This window comes from Colius striatus, chromosome 14, assembly GCF_028858725.1.
Source record: "Colius striatus isolate bColStr4 chromosome 14, bColStr4.1.hap1, whole genome shotgun sequence".
NCBI classification, from domain to species: domain Eukaryota; kingdom Metazoa; phylum Chordata; class Aves; order Coliiformes; family Coliidae; genus Colius; species Colius striatus.
Window position 1 is genome coordinate 19,913,628 of NC_084772.1, and position 27,777 is coordinate 19,941,404.

Consider the following 27,777-nt stretch of genomic DNA (forward strand, 5'->3'; position numbering starts at 1 on the left):
CCGGCTCTGAGCAGCGGCCGAGAGCAGCCCCGGTGTCCCCCCCCATCACCGGCCCATCCCACATCGCGTCGGGCCACCCGGGAGCAGGCGGAGGGGAGCCCCGGGCTCGGCCCCGGGCAGGCAGGGCTGCGCCGGGGGGGAACGCCGGGGGCTGCAGCGAGCTTCATAAAAGGGGAATTTGGCAGGCACGGGGAGGAGGGTCAGTATTTGTGAATGCGGGCCTGTTGCTTTATATTATGTACTTTCCTGTTTATAACAAGGAGGGGGATTATAACAACTTTACAAGTGCACACAGCTGGCCGGTGCTTACATTAGGAATTTGTGATGCTTTTTTTCTGTATAAACGTCCAGGTTCGGGGCTGCGTTTTCTGTTGTTAGGGGTTTTTTTTTTCCTTAAGTTTACTGATGTAGCAGCTTTAATCCGAGTCCCCGAGGGATTCCGATGCGGTTGGAGGTGTCAGCTCTTTCCCCAGCCCCCTCAGCTCAGACCTGCGTTAGACCCCGGGGACACCCCTGTTCGATGGAGCATCAGTTCTCCGGGTGAGGGAAGAGGAGGCCTGAGGGGGATCCCTTCCTCCTTCACAGACAAATATCCTATCAGTGCCGCTCCCACGACCGTGGTGGGACTTTTATTTGGCAGGACAAGAGCTAAAAGACGAGCTCTGGGTGTCCTCCAGCGTCTCATGGCCCTGCTGATGCCCTTACCCCCAGACCTCCCTGCAAGCTCTCCTTCACCCGTGGGGGTTTCTCACCCTCCTTTACTTTCGTCCTAACGTTTCTCCAGCAAACCATAGGGAGAAGAAGGTTCACTCCCAGGGGAAAAAACAGCTCGATGAGTCTTAAGGGCTGCAAGTCGCCATGCGAGCCTGGGAAACAGCCGGGGTGCAGAGGGAGGTGGCTTCTTGGGCGGGGATTGGAGGGTTCTCACCGCTCACTGGCTGGCCCCACGCGTGGGAGGGAAACCCACCCCTCTAACACCGCCCTTGCAGATAACGCTGCATCCTTCCTCCGCCGTGCACATGCTCGCCGGCCCCCGGGAGCTGCAGGACACAACCGGCGTGTCATTAATGCAGTAAACTTCAACGTAAATTTTAAAAGGGGGAGGCAGAAGGTAGGGGGGAGAAGGGGCTCCCCTTTGTCTCGATAGTGAAGACCAGCACTCCCTGGAAGCTTCCCCTCCCCCAGGTATCATCCCTGCAGAGCCCGGCTGCACTAACCCTCTCGTTGCATCCTCACATCAGCCTTCGAGGCCGAGGATTCCCCTCCAGTCCCCCAACTCCTCCTCTCCCCAGCTCGGGGAATCCCCTGCTCCTTGGGCCACTCCAAGCACATATTATTAAAACAATAAATACTCGCGTGTATGGCAGGAGACGGGCACACGGGCTCCCGCTCGCTCCCTGACCTCCCTCCCCCACTATATTTCTTCCTTCCTCCTCGTCTTCCCCTCTCGGCGGTAGGAAAGCCTTGGAGGCGGGGATGTGGCTTTTTCCTCTGCTCCTTCTTCCCATCTCGTCTCTTGCCCACCGTCTCTCTCTTGCCGGCGGCATCGCTGGAGCTCGCTGTGTTACCCGTCCGGGAGCAGCCCTCCGAGAGACTTCGACGGCTGCGGGGAGGCGGGGAAGCCAGCGGACCGGAGGGGAGGGGGGTGGTTGTTGTTGTTGTTATCGTCGCTCTGCCCCTGAAGAGAAAGAAAAAAAACCACCACGGAGCAGGCGATGGACGCGCTCTTGGACGTGTTTCCCCTCCTCTCCAGCTGGCGAGTCCCTTTCAAAGCAGCAGCGAGGAGCGCTCCCGTCCGGGACCCAGAGGGGAGCGGGGGTGTAAATCAGTGCTCCCCACTCCCCACTGTATCCCGGGCAGGAGGGGAACAGTGTGTAAATCCCTTCAGCTCACCCTGGGCTCTCTTGGACACGACTTCCCGGAGGGGGCTGCCCGTCCCTCACCTTCCCGCTGTGCTCAGCGCTGTACACTTGCGAGGTCTCTCAATACTGACCCTGACGTTTTCTCCCAGGCCTTCAGCGCCTGGTCGGGATTTTGTGCAAAGTCCTCTCCAAAGTGACAGAAGAGCTAGCGGCCTTCTGCAAAAAAACCCAAACCCTCCTGGCCAGCGCCTTCCCACACCGTGTTACCGAGCTTTAGGGGAGGCGAAGTGGCTTGGAGGGGACCAGACAGCACTGTGCCTGGGCTGTGCAGAGGTCTGAGGGGCTTGCTAAAGGCACTGTGTTGTACTCGGGTCCTGCAGTACCCAGGAAAGGCTCCCTTGGCTTCAGACACCCCGCGCAGGAACCGTCAGAAATCCGTCGGCTCTTCCCCTCCCAAAACCCTGAGCTGCCTGGGCTTTCGGACAGGTTTGCAATCCCCCAGGTTAATGACAACGCAGGCTTTCCAGAATTTCGGATAGGTTTGCAAACCCCCAGGTTAATGGCAACGCAGTAAGGAGGAAAAAAAGAGAAATCCATTCACCATCCTCATCCTCTGCCCGGAACCGCGCTGGGCCCCGGCCCGGGGCAACCGGTCGCGCAGCAGCTTCAGGCAGCCGCCCCTAGGGCCAAGCTTGGCCCTCCTGATCTGCTCCGGGGAGGGGTTATGGGTTATGGTGGTCCTTTAACTGAGAGAGCCGGCGGGGCTCGATCCGGCCGCGGCTGTCTGCGGCAGCTGCCCTGGGCCTTGCTCCTGCCTTCCTTCTTCCCCTTCTGAAGTCACCTGTCGCGACAGAGTCCTATCTTGTTATCGATCTCCTTAACTCAGCTTTTAAATGCAGCCCTGAAAAGGTCCTGGCACCTTCGCTTTGCTCTCACCCCGCCTGGGAAATCAGCCCACCGTAAAAACGTTCCACTCGGAATGGTGGGGGTGACGAGGCCTCGACGGGGAGGGACAGATGGGGTCTGACCCCTAGTCCAGGACAGCTCAGGGCACAGCAAAGGGACGGTGATCTCAGCCCCTGTCCCCGGGATTGGGAGGAGGATGCTCACCCTGTCCCGGAGGTGGCGGTGGGAAGGCCCGATCCTGCAAACTCCAGGGTCCGCGCTGCTCTTAGCAATTAACAGAAGAAGTTTCTCTTCTTTTTCTGCCAAGCTCCTGAAATCCTAAAGTTTTGACATCTCTGAAACCAGAGTGCAGGACGGCAGGGAGTGGGAGAGGGGCTGGGAGCAGCTCAGACCCCCCGGGTTTCCCGACCAGGATAGACCAAGGATGAAACTACCAACAAGGGACTGTTGGTAGGAGAAAGGACCCCTAAATCCATCTCCAGCTGCCCCCTAGGAACTGTCCATCAGCAGCGGGGGAAAGTTTACAGGCACCTAGAGGGTACCCCGACACCCATCACCTCACCTCTCGGTACCCCTGCCCGCCACCGAGGGGAAGGGTGCCCATGTGCCCACCGCCTGTACCCAGCGTGGGAAGATGTGAGAGCATCAGTGGCTCCGAGATTTCTCGACGGGTGTGAGAAAATCCCACAGCAGCCACCTTGCTGCAGCCACCCCGGGAGAGCGGGCAGGTACTCACCCGACGCTCTCCTGCTGCCGGGTAGGGAGAAAATCCTCCGGGAAAGGAGACTGAACTGGGGCAAGAATTCTTCCCCGCTTTGGTGTGGATTTTACCCTTTTAATTTTCTTTTAACCTCTTATTCTATATATGTTTTTCTTTTCCTCATTTACCCCGTTACATTTTTTACCCTTTACCCTATTTTTTTTCCCTTTAAAACAGCAGTTTGGATTTTGTTGTATTTAAATAAATAAATAAATATCCACCCTCTGAGAGCCAGGAAAAATGGCAAGAGTTTTACAAGAATGTTCCTTAAAACACAGATCAAGGGAGGTCCCGACATTTTTTTCTCATTTAAGTCGAGAGTTTCAGAGCTTTTTGCCAGCTTTCTAACGCATGTGAAAATTCCCCTATCAAAAGCAGTTTCTATTATCGATTTTAACAGCCCTAACACGGCTACAAGCGTTCACTAACCCAGACGGCACTACGGAGGGTATTGGAACGTTGTGGGAGGGGAAACGGGGGCACTGCTGGGAAATGTCCCTGGAAAAAGTTGGAAGGAGCCGGTCTGCGGCGAGCTGGGCTGAAGGAAACACCGAGAACCCCCTCGAAAGTCCGTCTCGGGCTTCACCGACATCCCCACGCTGATTTAGCGCTTGAGGAAAGCTGCTTTGACAGGTTAGGGTTGATCTGGGGAGAAGGCACATCTGCCAGTCCCCGGCGTTGCGAATAGGAGCTTAAATCGATAAAGAGAAGGTTAAAAACCTTCCTACGGGAGAAGATTTGGAAGCTTCAAATGATTCTGAAGTCACCTTTGCTGTTGGGTTTTAGATGCCAGTTTAAGCGATCGCTCTTGTCACCCGCAGCCACTTCGAGCCTTTCGGGTTGCCGTTTTTGGGTTTTTTTAAGGATAAAAATTTAAAGTTGGTGGGGACTGAATTTGGGCTGTTTTCTGCCATAGGAAGAGGCGGCTCCGGGGCCGCGAAGCACAGCGCAAGGCCCGCGGTGACAGAGCAGAAACTCCCTCCTTCGGCTCCGGTTTAGCCCCTTCTCCACAGGGGAGGCCCGGGAGATTTCCCTAAATTCCGAGCTGGCCGAGGGTTTGAGATTGCGGGATGGAGCCGGTACTCGGAACCGGCCGCCCCTGTTGTGCCCGCTTCGTTTTCCCCCGATAGTTGCACCATTTCCAACTCTCCCCGTGAAATAAACCTTTTAACAAAAAACTAAACCTGTTCTCAAAGAAATATTCATCAGAAGAAACCTTCAGGTTTCAGGAAAACGTCTTTGTTTTTAAACGATTAGTTTTCCACGTTAAGGAAAGGGAAAATAAACCCCAACACAAACTGCAAAACCCCCGTTATAACACACAAGACAAGGGCCAGACTTGGAGCAGAAAAAAAACAGCATGGATTTATTTTAAGGTAAGTACAACAACTAGGACCACATAAGACAAACGAACTTTGAAGCAGGTTAAAGCAAATAGTCCTTAGGAATGGGCGAGGTGAAATCTATTATACAAAAAAAACCAAACATCACACGTCGTAAATAATAAAAAAGTATCAGATACTTTGTCTTGGGTTTCTTTTTTCTTTCAAGAAAAAAAACCAACAACCCACCAGCAAGAAAAATAAATTATTTCCTCGTCTTGCGAAAAGAACAGCTCTAAACCGAAAGAAACTCTATTGCATAATTGTACACAGAAGAGGAAGAAATCACTTGTCACGAATTTGGAAGTTAGGAATCGTTGGGCGAGACAAAAAAAAAAATAATAATCCAGTGAACTCAACTTTAAATATTATATTAATGGCTCTGAAAAAAAAAATCAGCCTGATTAGAAATCCACACATTTTTTACAGCACAACAGAGAACTTCAAAAATACCCAGGACATATATTTATATATATATATTTATATACTTTTTTTTTCCTTTTAAAACGTCTAAATGGTCGGTGTGATATTGGTCCATAACTTATTTTTCCGAGACTCCCCTATACTTTAGCATATAAAATTTGCCACTTTTAGATAAAACATATATATATATAATTTTTCTTTTTTTAACCTTTTTTTCCTTTTCTTTCCTTTTTTTTTTTTAGGAGAGATCCCCTTTTCAAGTTACTCGCCTGGAATTTAAGGAGGTCTGAAACGGGGCTGGGGATTTACAAACTATGGCTCTCAGGGAAGCTGTCAGATTTTTCTTTGGTTTATTTTTTTGCCCCCTCCCTGCGTCTGAAGCCTTTGGTGTGGTTTTATTTCTCCTGATCTTTTTTTAGTAATAATAATTATTATTAATTCTTTTTTTCTGGCAATTTTTTGTGTGGTTGGCAGAGGGAGCGGGGGCTCCTCAGTACTTAGTGCAGTCGTAGGAGTAGGGGGCGGCGTGGCGGTAGAGGGAGGGCGCGGATCTGTAGGGGATCTGACAGGCGGAGTTGCCGCTCACCTGGTGGTCGCCGAGCGAGGGACTCTCCATCCCCAGCCGGTGCGAGGTGAACATATCCCGCACGTTGGGAAAAGTCTGCTGCTGAGAGCCAAAAGTGTGCCCGGGCAGGTGGCTCAGCTCAGCCCCGTGGTTGAGGTACCAAGAGGCGGCGGTGGGCTGCCCGCCTCCCCCCGCCGCCGCGCCGCTGCCGTGGGGATGCCCGGCCCCCAGAGCCCCTTCCTGCCCCGAGGGCAAGCTGAGGGTACCGAGGGGCGACGGGGCGCCGGTGGGATGCTCGGGCAGACCCTCCTCCAGCGAGGCGGGGGGCACGCACATGTGGGCCGGCCTCTCGCCGCTGTACAGGCTCATGGCCCGCATGCTGCAGTGGTAGCTCCCACTAGTGTCCAGGGCCTGGCTGCACGCCGCGCTGTAGCCCGACGGTTGCCCCGCTGGGTAGCCCAGCGGCATACCGGCGCCCGTCCTGCCCGAGGCGGCACTCACCGGGCTGAGATCCCCCGCGGGGGAAGTCCGGAGGGTCATGATGCTCTCCACGCTGAAGCCCGGTAGCCCGTTGCCGGCGGGGGTGATGCTCGGGCAGGGAGGCGGCGGGGGAGGCGGCGGCGGCGGGGGGCGAGCCGGCGCTGCGGGGACTGTCCCGCAGTGCCCCGCCGCTGGCCGGGCTCAGCGTCTCCACCTTAGTGATCACCGGCAGCTCGGGAGATGCCGTCTCGCTTTTGATCACCACCTTCTTCTCGGAGGCCGGCGCCGAGGTGGAGGAAGAGGAAGACGAGGAAGAGGCTTCCTTCGGGAGATCGGCGCCGGACAGCCCGGGGGGCTTGGACTGCTCCTTCAGCAGCCGTTCCCGGGCCTCCTCCTTCTCCTTGGAGACGTCCTTCTTCTTGAACCGTCTCCGGCGGCGGAGGAAGCTGCCGTTCTCGAACATGTTGTACGAGTCGGGGTCTAGGGTCCAGTAGCTGCCCTTGCCCGGTTTCTTGTCGTCGCGGGGCACCTTGACGAAGCACTCGTTGAGGGAGAGGTTGTGTCGGATGCTGTTCTGCCAGCCCTGCTTGTTCTCTCGGTAGAAAGGGAAGCGGTCCATGATGAACTGGTAAATCCCATTGAGCGTGATCTTCTTGTCGGGGGCGTTCTGGATGGCCATGGTGATGAGAGCGATGTAGCTGTAAGGTGGCTTCACCAGGTCCTTGGGGGCGGCGGGCTGGTGGGGGTGGTAGGGGCCGTAGGAGCGCCCCATGCCCGCCGCGTACTGCTCGGCGTGGCCTGAGTAGACGCTCATGGGGTTGCCCATGCTGCCGTACGTCCCCGCCGTCCGGTAGTAGTTCTGCTCGCTTAAATACGGCACCACTCCCAAAGCGTTTGGGTCCGAAACCGAGTAGCGAGCCTGCATCATGGAGAGTGACTTCCCGCGGCCGGGGACGAGAGGAGGAGGAGGGTGGAAGGGCCTCACCCCCCGTCCGGGACCCCTCTGCGGAGGAGGAAGAGGGGAGAGAGGGAGGGAGTGGGAGAGACAGTCTTAGAGGCAAGCTATATCCCAACGTGTCCTCTAGCAGCGGCACCGCAGCAGCATCCTCCGGAGCGCTGGGGGGGCTCTGGCCGCCACTCTCTCTCTGTATTACTGTGAATACACACCTATGGCCCGCGGCGGGGACTGCTGCGGAGCGGGGGGGAGGGAGGGGGGGGGGAGGCTGTTCCCGCAGGAAAAGGGAATTATATATAAAAAAAAGAAAAGTAAGAAAAAAACGGGGAAGGAAAAAAAAGCAGCAGCAGCAGCCTTGCGGAAACCCAGCTCTTGTCACAAACAACCGGCTGAAATCTTCCGGAGCCCTCGGGGCCCCGCCGGGCTCCTGGCGAGGGGTGCGCGGGGGGCGCGGAGCCGCCGAGCTCCTCGGCCGCGCTGCCGAGCTTCAAAACTCGCCCCGCGCCGCCCGCCCGCTTTTACTCCCCGCTGGCTCCGCCCCCCGCCGGCTCCTCCCGCCAATGGCGGGGCGCGCACCCGCCGCTCGGGCCAATGGGAGGGCGCGGCGGCGGCGGGGGCCGGGCGGCGGCGGCGTTTGGCGCGGCGTCGCGCGCAGGCACACGCATCCCCCGGCACACGCGCGAGCGCGCGCGCGCCCCCGCCCTTGCCCGGCTCCGGGATGGTACCGACGGGCGTCACCAAAATCATGTACAGCCTTACCCCCCACATCCCCTTCTGCTAGAATTGTAACGGTTTGGCCCCAAAAGGAGAGCCCGCGCCCAACGGCTGTGCCCGGCCGCCGCACCGGCCCTCGCGCTTCACCCAAAAGTGACGTTTTTAAGCACTTTTTGGTTTTTTCTCTCGAGCCGCGACAGCGCTCTCACCCCCGCATATACCCACATAACGGTGACCCCATACCCAGCGTGTCTTTCGCCCTCTTTTCCTAAAAATCGTTATTTTTGGGGACACTGCCCGGAGGTCCCTCGCCCCGCATCGCGAGCGGCCCAGCGGGTCCCTCTCCGGGTTACTCGCCCGGTGGCGAATGACATCGAGCCCCGCTTTGCCCCTCGCACCCGGCGGCCCCTGGCCCCGCCGTCGTGGGGGGCTGAGATTCCTCTGCTGCTTCGAGGGAATTTGAGAATATTTTATTATTAACAATAATAGTTTTTAACAGAAACCAGCGATCGTGCTTCTGTGGCTCGCTGTTTTTTTTTTTCGTTCTGGCCATTGAGGTGGATTTTCTTGAGCCTGTGAAATCCGCCCCTCTGTCTTTTGTCTAACGATGTCATTAGAGGCAATCAGAGCTGGACAATTAGGGACGCAAGGGTGACCGAAGGTATCAGGAAACGCTCGACGAGCTGCCCTGTCCCACCCGGGAGAAGCGTGGATCTGCCCAGCCAAGAAATGAAGGTGGGAAACAGCCTTTCCCCCCACTCCTCGCTCAGCCAAAAACAAACAAAAAAGAAACCCTAAAAAAATCAGTTAGTCGCTGCAAAATCGATTGGAGCCCGAAAAGACCGAGATAAGGCTGAAATTAATTAGCTGTCACTTCGGCAGGGCTCCTGCCCGCCGCTCCGCTTGGATTTCTGAGCGGTAATCTTTGGGTTTCTTACCCTGTAATTCTGCCTTTCCCTCCTTGCAATTTGTGTGGCTTCGAAAGGTTTTAAACAAAGATTTTTTTTTTTAATATGGGGTTTTTTTTCTTCTTCCACCCGCAAAGTCAGACGGTGATTTTTGCTGGCTGCTGGGACGAGGGGTCCTTTCCTCGCTGCCAGAACGGGACCACGGCCGGCCCCGGCCCCAGGGAACTCGGCGGTGCGGTTAATTACCGAGGATTTGCTTAATAAGAATGGAAATTATTTTATGCGATAGCCAGGGGAAAAAAAATAGAATAAAAAAAAATAGAATAAAAAAAATGAGACACCTCCCTCTGCAAGAATACACGGTTAAAAATTATCTGCCATGGAAAAATTGTTTGGAAACTTTCGCTAAACGCTTCGAAATTGTTGTTTAATTTTGGTAGAAATAAATAGAAATGTTCTGGGAGGGTTTCTTCAACCGACCAAACGTCCTGGGGATTTTAAAATGAAAACCAATAATAAACCCTGCGAGCTCTGCTGATATTTTTCATGTAAATGTACGACCATCGAGAAAACTTTTTTTTGGTTGTGTTTTTTTCCCCCCCCCTCTGGAATAATTTGAGAACGACTTCACTTTTTTTCTTTAATCTTCATTTTGCAAAGAAATCATATTTCTTACTAAAACTACGGCGTTTTCTTAGAGGACACAAGCGCACGGGATTTCTTACACAATGTAACTTTTTCAAAGGCAGGATTTTTTCACAGCCAAAGCCTGACCAAAGCCCGCCCTATGGAGACACGGGGCTGCCCCTTCCTAGCCGCTCTTGAGAAATAACCTCGATCGAATCTTACCTCTCCTCGGCTGAAAACTTTAGTCAGATGGATTTTTACAGAAACTCAAGAAGCAGCAACAGGTCTTTTTGCGAGCTGCAGCTGGGAACTTGACAGAGTCTGGAGCAACGGGCTCGGGAAAGCCCGAGCTTCGAATTGCAGGGAAGGGGGGAAAAGTCATCATAATGAAAAATAGCCAGTTTCCAAACGGGGGAGCGCAGAGAGGAGTCCTTTCAAGCAAAAGAGCCCGAGGCTCGGGAGAAATCTCTCCCTTCGCTCGCACGGCGGGTTTTTCCCTCCGTCCGCGGAACTCCGGGAGCGGCGTTTGCCCCCGCAGCCGCGGGCGGACAGACGCGGGTTTCCCTCCGCAGGTTTTATTTAGCTTCGGTGAGCACCCTGAGCCCTTTCCAACCGCGAGGGCTCTCGCCGGGCCGGTTTCCCAGGCCCCGGTGCTCGGTGCTGCCGGTGCCGGAGCTGCCGGCGCTCGGTGCTGCCGGCGCCCGGCGGCGGGAGCCGCGTTCACCTGCCCGCCCTGCGGCTTGCGCGGCGTGTGCTGCCCCCTAGGGGAAAGCGCGGGGCTTGCACCGCACCGGCACGAGTAGGGGGAGGAAAGAGAGGGAAACGGAGAAAGGGAGATGGGGAGAAAGTAGGCCAGGGGTAAAATGAGAGAGGAGGAAAAGGAAACAGAGAATAGAACTAAAATAGGGCGAGCGAGTGAGCAGGGAAATAAGGAAGGAATGTGTGAGGGAAAGAGAAGGGAGAATAGGAACAAGAGAGAATGGAAGTGTGAGTGGCGGAGAGAGGAAGAGAGGAAGAGAGGAAGAGAGGGAGAGAGAAAGTGAGAGAGACGAGAACAGAAGTAAGAAAAGAAGGAAAGAGATGGAGAGAGAAGGAAAGAAGGAGAAATGAATGAAGAAAGAGAAAGTAAAAAGGCAAGATACCAGGAGAGAGGAAGGCAGAAGGAAAGACAGAAAGAAGGAAAGAGTAAAAGAGTGAAAGAGAGAAAAAGCAAAAGAGAGAAAGAGCAAAAGAAAGAGTGAAAGAAAGTGAAGGAAAGAGCAAAAGAGAAAGAGAGGGAAAGGAAAGGAAAGGAAAGGAAAGGAAAGGAAAGGAAAGGAAAGGAAAGGAAAGGAAAGGAAAGGAAAGGAAAGGAAAGGAAAGGAAAGGAAAGGAAAGGAAAGGAAAGGAAAGGAAAGGAAAGGAAAGGAAAGGAAAGGAAAGGAAAGGAAAGGAAAGGAAAGGAAAGGAAAGGAAAGGAAAGGAAAGGAAAGGAAAGGAAAGGAAAGGAAAGGAAAGCCTGCACCACAGAGAAATAATTCCTGTAGCACAAGGACTTTCTGCATTGTTCAGAGGGTTTGCATTCATCTGGCACTCCCTGTTTCTAGGTGTTTTCCCCATTTGTGGGTATTCTGAGCAAGAGCTGTACTTTGTATTTTGCATGAAACCCTGAGATCCTTTTAAATCTTTTTCACTGTAGTATACTATTCAAGCTGGTCAAATGGATATCAGAAGTGATTCAGACACCTTCAGTTGACTAATTCCAGGTATGAGTATGTCAGTGGCCCTGCCTGCTTCCCACTGAAAAGAGAAGCTTTCCAGTGGCATCCACCCCTGCCACATCAGGCTGCTAGAGCTGATGCTAAAGGCTGCAGAGTGCAGGACAGAAGCGACCTTGGAAAAATAATTTAGAGTAAATTTCAGACCCGTGGAACCAAAGCAGAGAGTGGAACCAGCAGAAGAAACATCATTTATTTGCAAATTCCTCATTCATCTAAGGCAAAGAACTCTGATTTCTAGCAAGCCAGCTCGGGCCCTCTTTTTTTGGAAGCCAAACCCACGTAAGGAACAGCTTTACTGTTACTGAGCATCTTGCATGGAGGTTGGAGAGAGATGTAGGTGGTCTAGTAAGGTCTCAGCCCCCCTTGATTGTGAATGTATTCATTAACAGCACTGTTGCTACCTCACTTGGCATTCCCTTCCTCAAAGGAGAAAAGGAAGAGAGTGTGTCAGAGGGGAAATGAGTCCCATGAGCTGCAGGTTAGCAATGTTGGGTGACAGCAGCCAGCCAGCCAGCATCAGCACTCACAGCCCAGGAGTGCAAATTGTGATGCTGAGTTACAGAGAGGTTGTAAATTGCTCACCAAAGGCCCGATCCTGAACTCCCCGCTGAGATATCAAAGTCGCTGGGAGTTTTCCATGAGTAGGAAGTGGAAGAATGAGCTTCAAACATTTTAGGCCCAGCTCCACATGGGTGGTCTATTATGCCTGGATGGATTCCCACTGGCTCCAGCAGCACTCTGAGGTAGTGAAAAGACTCTTCCTAAATGCACCCCATTGCAGAATCAGGGCTCTAAGTGCTTTCTTTGAATGCTTACGAGGGACTTGGGTGGAAAGGTGAAGCCTCGGGCTCACCACAGCTGCTCAGCAGCGTTGATATTAAACTGAGTTTGAAAAACACACATAGTTGGAGGGGGAAAGACTCCTGAACCCAGCAGAGTCCTGGCCTTTGATTTGCACTGCAACAAAAACCCCAGTTCAGCAATCAACAGCAGCCACAGCGAGGAAAGGCGTTTGCATCTGCCCTGCTACATCTGTAACTGCTCAGGGAAGAGTATCCGAATTCGTTCCACTTTTTGGTTGGCAGAGCAACAGTCAGCTCTGACAGTGGATGTGTATTGGTAGCATCCAAGGCAAGCAGATCAGAAACAAAACTCAAAAGCCTTTCCCCCCCGCCATTCCCCGCCACACTTTAAAATAAACCTCCATTTCATTGTTCCCATGACCCTTCCATCCCACTCTGCTCAGGAATGCCGGGATTCTCAACATCCTCCCTCTTCTTGGGGTAATTGTCGAGCACATTAATTCTATAAACAATTAATCATGCAAACAAACCATTTATTATCCTATTAAAGAAGCCAAGGGGGGACTTTCTGAAAGCTGTCAGACTTGAACGCCCATGTAATGGCTGGATATTGTTTTATTCAAGACCAGACCATTTAAAATGAGGAAATAATGGTGTGGTTTTCTAATGAAAAGCGGTTTCTCCCTCCCCAGAAAATGTGGATTGACAAACCAGGGCATTTCCATAACCAGGGGAGGGACGTTCTCACAGCGTCGATGAGATGGCACGGCCCTTTCTGTGTTAAACTGGTGAAAGATTTGGGATGCGGGTGCAGGTTTGCGGGTGTGTGGCGTCTCATGTAGCTCTCCAGAGCTCTCCCGCAGCCTTTCTGCTGCACGGCAGCATCCTACAGCCTGGAAGCTGCCCATCAACTGAGCGGCTCGCAGAGCACAGCAGAGCGCTTGGTGTGAAGCGGCCTATGCTAAACCCAACACACCAGGCCCAACCCCTGAGGAAAGGACCCCCCGTTCAGGCGCAGGTTCTGCAAAAGGAGACTTTGCGGGCAGCGCGGTTTCCCCACGTCCCTGGGCTCAGCAGCCCCACGGCCCTGCCCCGCGCTTGGTTTGACCCTTCTGCGCCGCCGTAGCTGGGGCGGGGCTTGGAGCGGAGACGCTTCCTGTCCCGGCAGTCGGTCAGCGGCGCCATGGACGCCCCCGGGGGCAGCGCCGGTGAGCGGCGGGTGCTTGGCCTGGCGCTGCACGGCCCGGCCCGGCACGGCCCGGCACGGCACGGCACGGCACTGCCCGGCACTGCCCGGCCGTTACGGGGCGGCCGTTGGTCTGAGGGAGGGGGGTGATGGAGGGGCCGGCGGCGGTCGCTGCGCTTCCCCGTGAGGCGCCGGCCTGTGCCCGTGCCCGTGCCCTGAGCTCTGCCCTCCTCCAGGTGCCTCCAAGTGGGACGTGAGGCAGAAGGTGTGGGACTACCTGGAGGCCAGCGGCCTGGCTGAATTCCCGCGGCCGGTGCACGGCCGCATCCCCAACTTCAAGGTACGGCGGCCCGGCTGCGGGTCTGAGCCGCTTCCTTCTTCTTCACCCCCAGCCTCGGGCACCGCCGGGCTCTGGAGCGAGGGACAGAGTCCCCTCCAGCCCTGTTCTGTGCCTTCATCCAGGCAGCTCTGAACTGTAGAACCACAGAGTCATTACTGGTGGAAATGACCTATAAGATCATCGAGTCCAAACACTAACCCCACACTGCCAAGCCCATCACTAAATTAAACCGTATCCCTTACTGCTTCGTCTGTGTGTCTTTGGAATATCTCTAGGGATGGAGGCTCCACCACTTCTCTGGGCAGCCTGTTCTAGTGCTTAATAACACTCTCTGTGAAATAACCCTCACGTTCCTGCAGGCTGGGGGTTGGAAACTGACCACAGAGGGTGACAGAGCTCTGAAAAACACCACGATGCAAACAGCACACATATATCAGTTATAGGCAGTAAAGAAATGCATATAGAATGTATAAGCAGTAAAGAAATGCAGGTATCTGTAGCTGAAAAGATGTGACAGCTATGTGCTGTGTTGTCATCAGTGGATACAAAAACACCTTGTGAATGAGACCAGTATTTTTATGGAAGGGGAAACTGGAGCATTCAGAATAGGATTTCACTTCCCAGATCCACTGGGGTGGAAAGCTGAGGTCACCCATCTTGTAGGGGACATAGCCTAGGAACGTGAACTGGGCTTTTGAAATGTGCATGGTGGCCAAGTTATTGCTAGCAAAGTGTTGCTGAGCTGTGATGGGAGAACCCTTTCTTCCAGTCTGCCCTCCTGGTGTCTCTAGTTTGATGGGTGAGAGGAAGAAATTAAGAGGCTTCGAAGTATTCAGTTACTCAGGCCACTGCCTGTTTTAATCCAAGCTCAAGGTGAGCAGGCACATAGCTGCCAAACATTGAAGAAACAACGACCAAACCAGCACTGTGGACATGTGCATTGGGTATTTTAGCCCATGAACAGCGGTAGGAGGTGGGCTCTGGTTTTGCTCAAGGGCCTAGCAGAAGCAGTCCACCTTAATTCAGCACTGAAATAGAATAGGTGCTGGAGCAGGCAGAGGGAGCCTGAGGCTTTATCCTGCCCTAAAGCAAGGGGAAATCAGCTCAGATTACAAGAGGAATGTGTGTTCTGCTAAACTCAAGCATTTTACTGAGCTGAGAAGTGAATCTTCCCAGTTCAATATAGTCTCTTCACAGAGAGCCTTGTCCAGAAAGAGTCTCAAAGAGTCTCTGACTACAGCTTGCATTTAAAGGAGTCTGTATTCATTGACTAAAAAGGGAAACTGGTCTCCAGCTTTCAGTTAGGTGTGAATGGGAGTGAAGCCAGGCAAAGTGAGTGTACTTGGCCTCTTTTTCAGAGCCCTGCAAGATATGAAGCACTCAGCATCTGAGAAAACATCACAAAATCAACATCTGTCCCTCGTTTTTAAAATCCAGGGAACTCAGCCTCTCTGTAGGGATGAAAGAGTGTAAATTGCCCTTTTTGTGCCCTTTTGTGAGCTCCTTTGTGATGCACTGCTGTCTTATGGAAACAGGGTGCCTCCCATGCTGCCACGAGGCTTCTGGCTTTGCAGGAGTTCAGAGCTGCCAATACCGTAAAAGTCAATCCCGATGCTCCCCAGAGGAACGCTCGCTTCCTAACCCTGGAAGTAAGTGGCAATATTCTTTTATCTCCTGCTTCCTTTCTTCACTCAGGGCTCTCACCAGGCTTGCTGCTCTATTAAGGAGCTGGATGTGTTCAGCAGAGCACGTGAGATTAAAGTGGATCCCGACAAACCTCTAGAAGGCGTTCGGCTCGCTGCGCTGCAGGTAACAGCACCTCTGAACCCCGAGGAGGAGGGTGGGGCAGCAGCGCAGCCTCATTGGGAGCTTCACCAGTCCACAGCCTCGTGAGGTTCACAGAATGGTAGAGGTTGGAAGGGACCTTTAGAGATCATCTAGTCCAACCCCTCCTGCCAACGCAGGTCCCACCTAGCTCAGGTCAAACAGGAACATGTCCAGCCGGGTTTTGAAGACCTCCAGAGAAGAAGGCTCCACAACTTCCCTGGGCAGCCCTTGCCAGTGCTTTGTCACCCTCCCAGTAAAATAGTTGCTTATGTAAGGATATCTTTGCACTTGGCAAAGGTGCAGTTAGGGTTTGAGGGTATTAATGTGTTCCTGCAGGGCAATAGCTGTTTTGCTCTCGTTTGTTGCTACACATGAGGTAGCCTTGCCTCAGGTTGCCTTATGTTTATCACAAGGTGAATGTGTGACAGGCTTACCTCAGCCCTGTGCATGTTCTCTAGCTTGTGTGTGTAGCTCATTTGTAGACATGCACTTTAAGTCAGTAGATGTGTCTTGCCATCTGTTTCTTAAAACCTTGTCTGGAATTTAGCTGCACTGGAGGAAGTTCACCTACAAGCCCTACACAATCAACAGTGTGTAACAAAGATGTTTGACCACCTGGAGACCTATGGGACAGTAAGAACATTTCTTTAGTGGCCTGCCTCCTTTTAATGGGATAACTCCTTTTTGTTCCACAGGCAAGGAAGACTTTGTTGGTTCCCACACCTCGTCTGCGAACTGGGCTGTTCAATAAGATCATCCCACCTCCAGGTGCAGCTAAGGAGATCCTGCGAATATGTGCCACTTCTCAGGTAGGAAGGAAGAATGGGGTAGAGCTGCATGAACTTGTAGAAGAGTGTTGTGTTATGGTAGTCCAACTAGAAGTTGGAAAACTAAATGCTACCTGAAATATTGTCGTAGAAGTTCCTGGGTTTGTGTATGCAACAGTTCTTGGTGCTTAAATAATGAGCAAATTTAGTCTTTTCACTATATTTTATCAACAGAGTGGTATGGGTATTTTGTGAATACTTTTTGGAATATTATGAGCAGCTTTTATAGGTGACTTAGGTCTTTTCTAATAAATAATACTCCCCTGTCCTGCAGCCTTGAGCTGGAGAACCCTATGAGAAATATATTTGCATTGATGGTATTTTCATAACCAGGTCTATAGACTGATAGTTGTTACTAAATAGGAAAGAGCAGCTCTTTTAGAACCCTGAGGCTAATGAAACATGAATGCTGTCATTTGCATCAGCCGAGGTGTTTTCTTTGAAGTGTGGTACGTTGCTGCCCTCTGCTGTTAAAATGTCTGCGGTACCGCTGGAGTCATTTGTCAAAGAATGCTACCTTCTTCTGAACGCGGCTTTATTTGACGTGACAATGGAACTTGTTCCAAATCGGCAGGCCAGCTATGAAGCTTTTATTTCGTTCTTCATCTCCTGCTATAGCAATAAAGTTCTACGGTAATCCCGTATACAGCTGAGGGTTGTAAATAGGTTGTCATTAGTAGTGACTTTCTTTGTTGGAAGTTCTATTCAAGTCATTAACTAATTAAGCTTTTCAGGGTTTAAGAGCACTTTTGAAAGAGACCTTTCTCCTGACCTGCTTTAGGCCTCCTATCTAATCTGTGATCTTATCACCATGTGTCTGGTTTTCCCCTCAACCGGGGGTCCTAATGAATAAGTGCTATTAGCAGTTGATATTTGCAAAGCATTGTGCAAACAATTCTTCCCACACTGCTGTGAAGTGGATAACGAGCATTATTACTGATAGTCAGCCACAAATTACTGCTCTTTTTGGTTTTGTGCTCTACACAGTTTGACTTTTTATCTTGGTGATGATGATGAGCTCAGCACAAAGTGGAACTGGTGTGAGGAGGATTTACATTATGCTGTGCACGTATGTGAATGTATCACAAGATATTTTCAAGAGTTCTCTTTGATGTTTGGAAGCCTAATTAAGCACCATTTTTAATCTTTGCAGCTCTGGACAGAATTTCATTAGAGTGCTTCTTTAGAGAGGAGCCTGAAAAGGGGATGAGCAGGGAAGAGATGGGCCGTGTAAGGTTTTTCTTGCCACTCATCAGGAAGGGTGTGCTTTGCTGTTCATTAGTGTCTTAGAAGGTTTTTAGTAACAATTAGTTAGATTAGCACTGGCACATCCTGAAGGATGATCAGAATGATGATCATGGAGCAAAGTGCTGAGGAATGTAGTCTTAGGGAACACAACAGGCAGCTTTGGAAAGTGCTTTTAAAGCGTGGAGAAACTGACAGTGTGGTGGCTGCAGTGTGAAAGGGAGAGTCATCCAGCTTATGTACTAGGGTTGTGCTTAGGTGAAACATTCTGTGTGACTTCAGGCAGGCACCTTAACATTTCTGTGCTGGAGCTGTCTGTTGTCTAAATGAACTTTGTCATTTTTCTGTGAGAATTAAGAATTTGTAGTGCTCTGGTATTCCTCATGGGCATGAATTTACATATCACAACCTTAAGTTAGTAGTAGTAGGGTAGGAAGTGTCACTTTCCCTAATTTTTAGGGAAAAAAATGTCCAATAAAAGGTTTCAAAAGATGAGGTTTTGGTCCTATGTAAGTAACTTTGCTTGAAGTGCCCACCTCTCTTAGCTCTCCTTGATTTGTGCCAAAATTCTTGTCACTGCAGTAGGGAATGTGTTCTAGGATTCCCTAGGGGATAACTTTCCAGACATGTACAGCTTGGCTATACATGGAAGAAATACTTAGAAACATGGGGGGAGTTACTGGGATTTATCAAAACATTCTGGATCCCTGCGTCGCTGGTTGGAAGACAACACTCTGCAAACCTAGAATGATGCTTTTCTTGCAGGGTATAAAAGAATACAGTGTGCCTGTAGGTCTTGATGGGAAGGCACGAGTGGACTTGGTGATTGTAGGATCAGTGGCTGTCTCTGAAAAAGGTAAGATAAAGCCTTGTAAGCTTTTCAGGAGGAGGGTCCTCAGTCAGAGTTCACCATGTCAGGAGGCTACACTACCTGATCCTTTTGGCAGATCCAGACACACATTTGGAGCTGAGTTACGATCCTGAGTTTGGTCTCCTCTATGTGACAAGTCACTGATCCCAGTCCAACCAGGAAGAATGTGTGTCTGCTTTACAGCATGCTGCCAGAACTTAGTGTGCAGCCAGCAGTGGAGTTTAGAGCGTGCAGCCCAGTGGCTTTCAGTAGAACTATTCAGGGAAGCCTTTTTTTGTTTTTTTCCAAGAATCAGATTGGATCTGCTCTGCTCTTACAGGGTATGTGAAAGGACATGTGTTACAGCTGCTGATCAGCTATATTGGACCTATTTTGGGGTCAGGTTTTTGCATTTTCTAATATTCTGAAGATCTACTGTTGGTGAAAACATTTTCCACTGACTTTATCCACTGCCTACAAATAACTTGCTGCTTCTGTGCCCCAGCCTTGTCTTTACCCACATGAAGTTAACCTATGTTTGACATGAATTCCAGTTGCAATGGGAAAATAGATGTCCATGTTAACTGAAGTGGACTAAATTTAGTTTGTTCTGAATGGGAGGCTCCTGGGATCCTTTAGGAGTTCAATGAAATGAATGTTCTGTTTTGATTCAGCACTGATACAAGGAAAGTTGCATTCTGTGAGATGCTGGTCCGAGTTTTTCCCTGGTTACAACTTTGTGCTTGGTTGCAGACTGCTTAGTTTAATTGCCTGCTTTCAGCAGTTACCAACCTTTCCACTCATCTGTTTCTGCTTTTTACAACCTCTGTTTACTTTTATGTATCTTAGGCTGGAGAATTGGAAAAGGGGAAGGATATGCAGACATGGAATATGCAATGATGGTATCAATGGGTGCAGTGCAGGAAGATACACCTGTAATTACTATTGTGCATGACTGTCAGGTAAGTGAATGTATCTACTCTCAGACAAGTCAGAACTGTGTGATACTGAATGGTGTGTCTGAAGAAGAGACTTGGGATGATGTTGGTGTGGCAGCTTTACTTTGTTCCTTTGGTCACTGACAGGTTTTGACACATCATGAGGAATGGCAGACAATTTTAGTGAATTTGTTTTTAACTGCTCACCAAATCTCTTGTTCCCTGCAGGTGGTTGACATAGCAGAAGAGCTTCTTGATGATCATGATTTAACTGTGGATTATATACTCACTCCAACAAGAATCATCAAGACTGACTGCAAACGGCCGAAACCTCGGGGAATAATGTGGCATAAGGCAAGTTACCTCTGCTAACAGCCACTTGCTGGTCCTGACATTCTGTTAGATAAGTCCCTCATTTTTACATATAAACACATTTGTTGAATTAGAAATACTTGGAACAGGAGCAAATATGTTTGTCAGATGGAACAAAACAACAGCATCTGTGTTCAGTGGTTTAAATGTGGGGAGGAGAAATATATTACTGAGGCTGTGGTGCCACATCAAATTGATTATGGGATGGGAGTCACCAGAAGCATCATTTGTGGGTTTTTAAGAGAGTAGTCGTTTTAAGGTTGTAGTTGTTTGTGGTATAATAGTCTATGTAAGCTGAGGGGCTTCTTCACTTTCTGTGTTTTAGTCTTCAGTGCTCATTGAAATGATCTCTGTTCATTTTCTGGAGACAGTACCACTGAGAGAACTTGATGGCATTAGGCCTTGTGGAATGAGTGGAATATGCTGTTCAGGTTGTGGAATCACAGAATCTTAAGGGTTGGAAGGGACCTGGAAAGCTCATCCAGTGCAATCCCCCTGCCAGAGCAGGAGCACCTAGAGTAGGGCACACAGGAACTGGTCCACATGGGTTTGGAATGTCTCCAGAGAAGGAGACTCCACAGCCCATCTGGGCAGCCCCTTCCAGTGCTCCCTCACCTCACACCAAAGAAATTCTTCCTTGTGTTTCTTTGGAACCTCTTCTATTCCACCTTGTACCTGTTGCCCCTTGTCCTATCTCTGGCCATCACCGAGAACAGCCTGGAGCCATCCTCCTGTCACCCAGCCTTTATGTATTTGTAAACACGAATGAGGTCACCCCTCAGTCTCCTGTTCTCCAGGCTAAACAGCCCCAGCTCCCTCGAAAGGAAGGTGTGACCTGGTGGCTGGCACTTTGCTGCTCATGCAGTGGATGTGTGGCATTAACTTTCAAAGGATAGATGAATTTGTGGCTGCAACACATTTTCAGGTGGAAGAACAGTGACTTTATATCATTACTTTATCATTACTTATTGACAATTTTTGTTTTATGAGTTTGGCCTCCCAGCCAGCCCAAGATTGTCAGAAACTTTAGCAGCTTCCCAAATGGTTTCAGAAAAGCATTTAGTGAATTGTTTTACTGGAAGTTCACGCTGGGAAAACTTTGTCCTTAGATTTTCATTCCTAAACTCACGCAGTTAGGGAGCAGACACAATCCCATATGATGGAGTGACAGCAGGAACAGTGCAATGAGAAATAGTATACCCAAGTCATGCAGAAAACCACTGAGGAGCTATGAGTGAATGCTTCTAGGGAAATCAAGAGTTGTTTGTTAAACACTTGCCAACCAGCAAAAAGAGTTACATTTGTTAAGGTAATGTATCTACAACAAACAGTTCTCGCCAGTACTATTTTTATTCCTATGGTGGGAGAGTATTTTACCCTGCCTGTGGTTGAGGATTTGAGGTTATAAATAAATAAATAAAGAGCTCTGTCTGTACTAGTGCATTTTTTCCATTGAATTATTTTTGAATCATCATTTTTTTTAGGATATTATTGAATGTAATTGTTTTAAAGCCTTACCCCTTGTGCTCCATCCATCTTGCCAACATACTTCTGATCACAGTCTGTCTGCCTTAGTGTTAGACTTTAGTGTCAGTCTCAGTAAGTGGCCTTGCTAACACTTTTTTTTTCCTTTATTTCTGTCTGATTTTCTTGAGCAGCAGCATTTTTCCAAGGTCTGGGGAATGAAGTCTCTTGCAGGGACTGTTAAATTTTTGTGGAGCTTTTGCCATTCATCAGAAATCAATCGATCCCAAGTGAGGTACCAGAGCTGATGGTACCTTTGCATTTCTTTGCTTTTCAAAGAAAGAGAAAGAAATCAGGATCTCTATTATAATATAAACACTAAATATCTGACACAACTCCTTTGTGCTTGTTTCTCAAGCTTGAGAAAAGGTGCTTAGAGTTGTATGTGAAGTTTGTGTCTCAAGGACTGTAGCCAGTTCTCATGAGACAGGAAAGCTTTTTGCTCTAGTAATCTCCACATTAGTGGTGGTGTCTGAAGAATACATCTCTTGCTGAATTTTCTACAGCTTCCACTGAGGATGGAGCATGTTTTGTGATTGACTCTTTATTTGATGTTTGAATGTTGATTTAACACCTAAAGCTGCTTTTAACTGTTCTTCAGAGCATGTGTTGCTAAGAATATTGGAGACTACTAGCCAGAGCAGGGATTATCATTACATCTCCGTCTCTTTGGGACAAGAACAAAGTGTCCTATCTACATGAAGAAGAAAGATGTTAGCATTTTTCTTTTGCAGGGAGTTGAATGACTTATATATGTTTTTTTGGTTGTGCTTGTGGTGATAGCTCTATGTTCAGCTCTTGCACAGGGGATCTTGGAGGTGGGAGGTCTAGTTAATCGACAGGGTGTTAAAAATGCAGGATTTGATACGGGTTATTTAAGTGTTTGACTTTTCCTGGCTGCTTCTGCATCCTTTTCTCCTTCAAATCCTGGCTTTGCTAGTGCATTCCTGTTCCTCAGAGCGAAACTAAATGAACCAAGAAGTAGTGAGTAAATAAATAAACCACTTCTAAACATGATGTTTTGTCAACAGAAAGTAGCTTGACATTATTGTTAAGGTGTGTGATGTGTGAAATAGGTTGCAAAACAGTTCATCCTTCAGTTACATGGCTGGATCAAGCCAAAACAATGATTTAAGATCTTAAATTAAGGGTGTTTGCAAACATGGGATTACAGCTAAGCATTTGGTGTGAAGGGTGTGCTTTCCTGAAGCTGTTAGGATAAATACATAAGCTCTGTTTTCAGCTCAAGACTGTACTTAGGCAGCAAACAAAGTGCATGTCTCCAGGCAAGACTTCTGTGCTCAAAGAGGTCCTGCATTTCCTGGAGTGTTTTTGGTTTTGGGCTATGTAGGAAGGAAGTAGCTGTCAGATATGGGATACAGGGGTAAATAAGTGTTACTCTGTGAGTAAATGATTGATATCTTGGAGTAATTGGCATGACTTGCCCTCAGTTGCCGCCTTTCAGTTCTTCTCAGCACAGAATTCCCAGCCTAGTAGTTTCTTGCTGTTGAGATAATGTGTTTCTCCAAACAGGAAGATGTGAATTACTTGCTGTGATTTTTTTTTTTTGTGATAGAAATGCTGATTTAATGAAGTGTAAGAGCTACAATCTTATTAATACCAGAGAAAGATCTTCAGTTGCAGGCACTCTGCAAACACTTCTAAATGCAGAAGCAGTATTGGAGTGACCATGTAGGTACATTTTCTGCACTGGAGTTGAGGGTTTTGAGAAATCAGTATCTACTCACAGAGCTGAGCTGCTAAGAGCTGAGCCCTCTGGAAAACTTTATTTGGATGCCAGTGGAGAATTATTTGGCTTCATCTGTCCTGCAAATCCAACCCATTGTTTCTGGGAACACTGAAATCATGAACGACTCGCTCTCTCATTTAGTATTTTGTATGGGTAGCTGTGATCTTTATCTGTGACACCCTCTATGATATTTGTCACAGTTATGAAGTTATTTTGTGTTGTGCTTATTTTAAATTGAAACTATACAGACCAATTAAAATATTTGGGGTCATGAAGAGGGAAATGAGAGTAGTTGGTAGAAAAAAGCACCATATTCTAGCAAGCATTTCCTTCTGGTTTTTAAATCATTCTTTTGCTGAACATTTGATAGAAGTAGGGAAGGATGGATGTTTCTCTGGAGGGGGAGGGAATCCCTGGGTCTAATGTTGAAAGAGTTTAGTCTGCAGTGGCAGAGATGGCAACTCTCTGACACCAAACAGCTTTTGATAGAATATTTGGAAGGGAGAATGTCATTTTAAAGCTCAAAAAATTCACACACTCAAGCTGCCAAAAGCCTCTAACAGGGACACAGTGCTGCCACCAGAATAATATTGCTGTTAGTTCAGCTAAGGTTTTGTTTTGTGTTGTTGTTTTGGAAGGATAGCATGAGCAGGGCATGCTTCCACACATGGTTAAACATCTCAACACCTTTGCAAATCTGACCCTTGCTGCATGGAATCACTTTTTGCTGATGGCTTCCAAATGTGGGTTGCATAAGTTTCTCCTGAGGGACGCTAGCAGACTCCATGGGCTGCCAGCTCCCAGAAATATGCCCTCGGATTGCGTGCACATATTTGGACATTTTGTGCAAATGAATGATAAAATGTTGGGCTGTGCTGGCCTGCCTTAGCTGTCTTGGCTTTGTCTGTGCTTTAAACCCCTGTCAGCTCAGTGCTTCTTGAATCAAGCAGCTGATTAAGGAGACAGCACAAGAAGTGCAGCTCGAGGGCTGTGTTCAGTGCTGGGCCCCTCACTCACTGCCAGAGGGACACTGAGAGGCTGGAGCTTGGCCAGAGCCAGGCAGTGGAGCTGTGGAAGGGGCTGGAGAACAAGGGTGCTGGGGAGGGGCTGAGGGAATGGGGGTGTTCAGCCTGGAGGAGGCTGAGGAGAGACATGAGCACTCCCTGCAACTCCCTGACAGGAGGCTGCAGTGAGCTGGGGATTGGTCTTTGCTCGCAAGCTACAAGTGACAGGATAAGAGGCAGCAGGCTCAAGTTGCCCCAGGAGAGGTTTAGATTTGAGATTAAGGAAAAAAAAATGTCACCAAAAGGATTATCAGTCACTGGCACAGGCTGTCCAGGGAAGTGGCTGAGTCACCATCCCTGGAGATGTTCAAAAGATATGTAGAAAAGCACACTGAGGGTGTGGTTTAGTGAGGAACCTGGCAGCGCTGGGTTAGAGGCTGGACTTGGTGATCTTCTTTGTCTTTTCCACCCTGAGTGATTCTGCAAAGTGGGCTCTGTTCTGGAGACCTTTATGAACAGTCTTGGGTCAGAGATCCTTCAGGGCAGGCAAAGATGAATCTCTCAAACACCTTCTGCCTATCAGCCTCAACAGTTGGAAGGGCAGGTGGATCTGCCATACTAAAGATTGTTTGGGCTTGTCCACAGCCTTCTAGGGCAGAGCAGCAGCATCTTCACCACCTTCAGCCACGTGGTCTTGTATCAGTTGGTGTGTGCAGATGGGCAGCTGTGTGAAGCAGAATTAAATAGCATACCTAACATGCTCTGCAACCTAGAGCTGGCCTTCCCTCCTCTGCCATACATCCGAACTGCACCGCCTCTGCTGCCAGGGAAATCAAAGTGGTGTTTGGCTTGGCCTGCCCTGTATCAGGGCATTACTCATCCTGTCAGAGCACAAACCCATCTTTCATTTCCCCAGCAAAATATTGAAAGTGGCTACATTCACTGTTCTGGAATAACAGAGGCTGAAGAGAGCCCTGATGTTCCAGCAGAGACGTTGCAGAAGTCCATTTGCCACTATGTTGTTTTGGGACCAAACCAGGTGTTCTAAGAGTGGATGCTCAGGGTTAAGTGCTGGCAGATTTGTGTTGGCACTCAGCATCCAAGACTCTGTTTTCTTCAGGTTTCTGTCAGAAAGGGGCCACATTTCCCCTTCTCAGCTTCTTTCCCATAGCCCACTAATTGTATGCCAGAAGAATTCATCTACCCTGCTGTCCTCTTTCCCCAAGGCTCTCTCAGCTATGGCAGGGAGTAGGCAGGATTGTGACATGATTAATTGCCTTTGGTGAGGTTATTTTTAACCTGAGTCACTTCAGTTACTGAGTTTGTAGCACAAACCCACAAGCACTTGTGTTGGCCAACCCCAGAGGGCTGAAGTATGGAACTGGCCTGGGAACTGGTGGTCAAGGGATAATAGGAAACTTCTTCAGCTGGCTTTGCTGCCAAAGCCAATCATTCAGCTAAATCCCAGCACTCAATACAAAGTTTACAAACAGCAATAAATGGTTTGGCCTTGACTTTATAGGGATGGAGGGAAGCAAAGGAAGAAGCTTCCACTGCTGGATTTGCCCAGGTCCACATAACTGGATCAACCAGATTTAGGGTAGCACCCAGGTCCCTTCCATCCTGGCTTAGCCTAGAGCAGTAGACGAGACCAGGGAGGAGGGACCAGCCAGCACAGGACCAAGAAACGTGCAGCTTGTTTGAAAGAGAGGAGGAATATCTTTGGCCTCTCTCTGCATGGAAATAAATCACTGCAATCCTTCACAGCTCACAAGACAAAAGAAACTTTTTGCATGATCATAATTAGCAACACATTGTACTACCACAGAGTTCTTTTGTGTGCTATTTTGCAACAGAGCAGAGCAAGCTTTTTCCTCTCCTCTGCCACCCCCTGCCCCCTTTTGTCTCAAAAAAGGTAGGGAATTGGTTTGTGAACCTGAAACTCTGAAACCCCAAACTGAGTTTCTGCCTTTCCTTCCCATGAAAGTGAGGAAAAATAGGGAAGGATTTAGAAGGTCTATACCAGCTGAATGATTCTTGTAGACCCCAGGGAAAGCAGCCCTGAAGGTGAATCCTCTCTTCTGTGACAGAAGGATGTCAGTTGTCAGTGTTAGAACTTGTCTAATGTAGATTTTTTTACAGCATGTTTTCTATTACAAAAGCAAAGAACCTACAAGAGCCACATCATCTGCCTTTGTTGCTTTGCTACTGTAAAAGCTACTGTTACACCTGCACAGGGATGAATTGAAGGCAGTCACATCTTCACTTCATGGTGGTGTTTGATCAGAGGGTTGGCTTTTGTAGGAAATATCAGTTCATGTCCCTTACAAAGGCTTATGTGCTGTTGTAAATACATCTTTCTGAGTTTGCAGGCAGCCTGAAACAGTAGCTCCAAAACCTTCAGTCAGATACCAAAAACTACTGGTCACTAATGAGAGGAGAGGCCGCATCCAAGTCTCTGAGAGCACGCTGGCCCCTGGATTATCCATCTCCTCTTCCTGGTGTTTGTCCTTCAAAGACTGGTTGTTCCAGAGATCATCCTCTCAGTGCCCATCTCTTTGACTCCCATAACTTAAGACATGGTGAGAGTTTGTGTTTGGTAGCATTGATCTTTCTAACTAAACACCCAGTCTATGCATTGGGCACAGAGTTGAATTTTGGGATGAAAGGAACTGGATGTACCCTTGGTAAGAGGCTGAGGTTGTGCTTTGGGCCCAGGAGTGATTAGTTGCATGAGAATAGAAAAATGTTTTTCCTGTTTAGTTTAATTAGCATAGAGCTTACATTTCACATAGAAATTTGACAGAGGACAACAAATGTTCCTAATTGTTGGCCAGTAAAAACAACGTAAGATGGCTTCAGCCATTGGTTTGATGTTGTATTGCCCAGGGAAGGGGAGTTTGCTGTCTGAGTTCTTGGCTGAGGAAGAAGAAATCAGTCCAAGGATCCACAGGCAAATAACCCTTCAAAATGTGAAAATGGCATGTACCTTTCAGGGTGTGGAGACTCCCAGAGCCCCAGAGGAAGTCCTTGCCTCTGTGTGCTGGATGCCAGATTGTCCTGGTTTAACTCTACTAGGTTACAAGTTTTAACTAGGTTATTAGGTTTAACTCTTCCTAGTTACTAGGAGGCAAACATCATCCCACCTGAACCAGAACATGAATCAAGCCAGGCTTGTTTTGTTCAGAAATGGTTCTCAGCTGTAAAATTTAGTCACTTAAAGGGCCTGATGCCACCCCTCTTAGCTCTGGCTCTGCAGTGTGGCAGCAGGGAGGTGGCCTCTGCCCGTACCCGTTAGTCCTGTTCTGCTGTTTCATATGGTGTTAACATGACAGAGCCAGGACAGGCTTCATGGAAGTTACATTTTTATTTAGTTTCAGCATGAAGTAAAACTTGCTTGTTTGCTTCTCAGAAGAGGAGCCCTGGGAATGTTTAAGAGATCCATCTTGATTGGCTTTCCAGTTACCCAAACCTGGCACTGCCCCCACTCTGTCCTCGATTTCCCTGGAGTCACTTTGGAGCTGGGCTCCCCTCTCTAGAGAATGGTACATTTTAGACTGTATGTGGTGCAGCCAGATCCAAACTCACTCTGTAAATGCAGAACCAGGACTTCAGGGGCTCTGAGAAGAGATCTGAGCTGGGAGATGAGCAGCCATACTCCAGTCAGGGTATGCTGGTGCTAGTCCAGCACAACCTGCTGAAGGAGTAGTGGCTGATGAGCTTGAGTGCTCATCACTGCTAGAGTGGCTCACTCACACTGTGTGGGCTA

At 49.2% G+C, this 27,777-nt stretch overlaps 2 protein-coding genes across 2 annotated transcripts; one reads left to right on the plus strand and one right to left on the minus strand.

The window, feature by feature from the left end:
- Positions 1-5,580: 5,580 nt before the first annotated feature.
- FOXC2 (forkhead box C2) lies at positions 5,581-9,870 on the minus strand. Its single transcript, XM_062007329.1, is given in 3 exon segments — positions 5,581-6,480; positions 6,482-7,381; positions 9,805-9,870. Coding segments are annotated over 2 exon segments (1,482 nt in total). The 5' UTR covers positions 7,307-7,381; positions 9,805-9,870; the 3' UTR covers positions 5,581-5,823.
- Positions 9,871-13,312: 3,442 nt separating this feature from the next.
- MTHFSD (methenyltetrahydrofolate synthetase domain containing) lies at positions 13,313-19,730 on the plus strand. Its single transcript, XM_062007244.1, has 7 exons — positions 13,313-13,353; positions 13,568-13,671; positions 15,367-15,480; positions 16,194-16,307; positions 18,336-18,426; positions 19,270-19,382; positions 19,587-19,730. The coding sequence occupies exons 1-7, from the start codon at positions 13,329-13,331 to the stop codon at positions 19,728-19,730; spliced, it is 705 nt and encodes a 234-aa protein (XP_061863228.1). The 5' UTR covers positions 13,313-13,328.
- Positions 19,731-27,777: the final 8,047 nt, after the last annotated feature.

Coding starts and splice junctions, on each gene's coding strand:
- MTHFSD (XM_062007244.1), top strand. CDS start 13,329: ATGGACGCCCCCGGGGGCAGCGCCG. Junction 13,354..13,567: donor CGCCCCCGGGGGCAGCGCCG/GTGAGCGGCGGG, acceptor GCCCTCCTCCAG/GTGCCTCCAAGTGGGACGTG. Junction 15,481..16,193: donor TTCGGCTCGCTGCGCTGCAG/GTAACAGCACCT, acceptor TTTGTTCCACAG/GCAAGGAAGACTTTGTTGGT.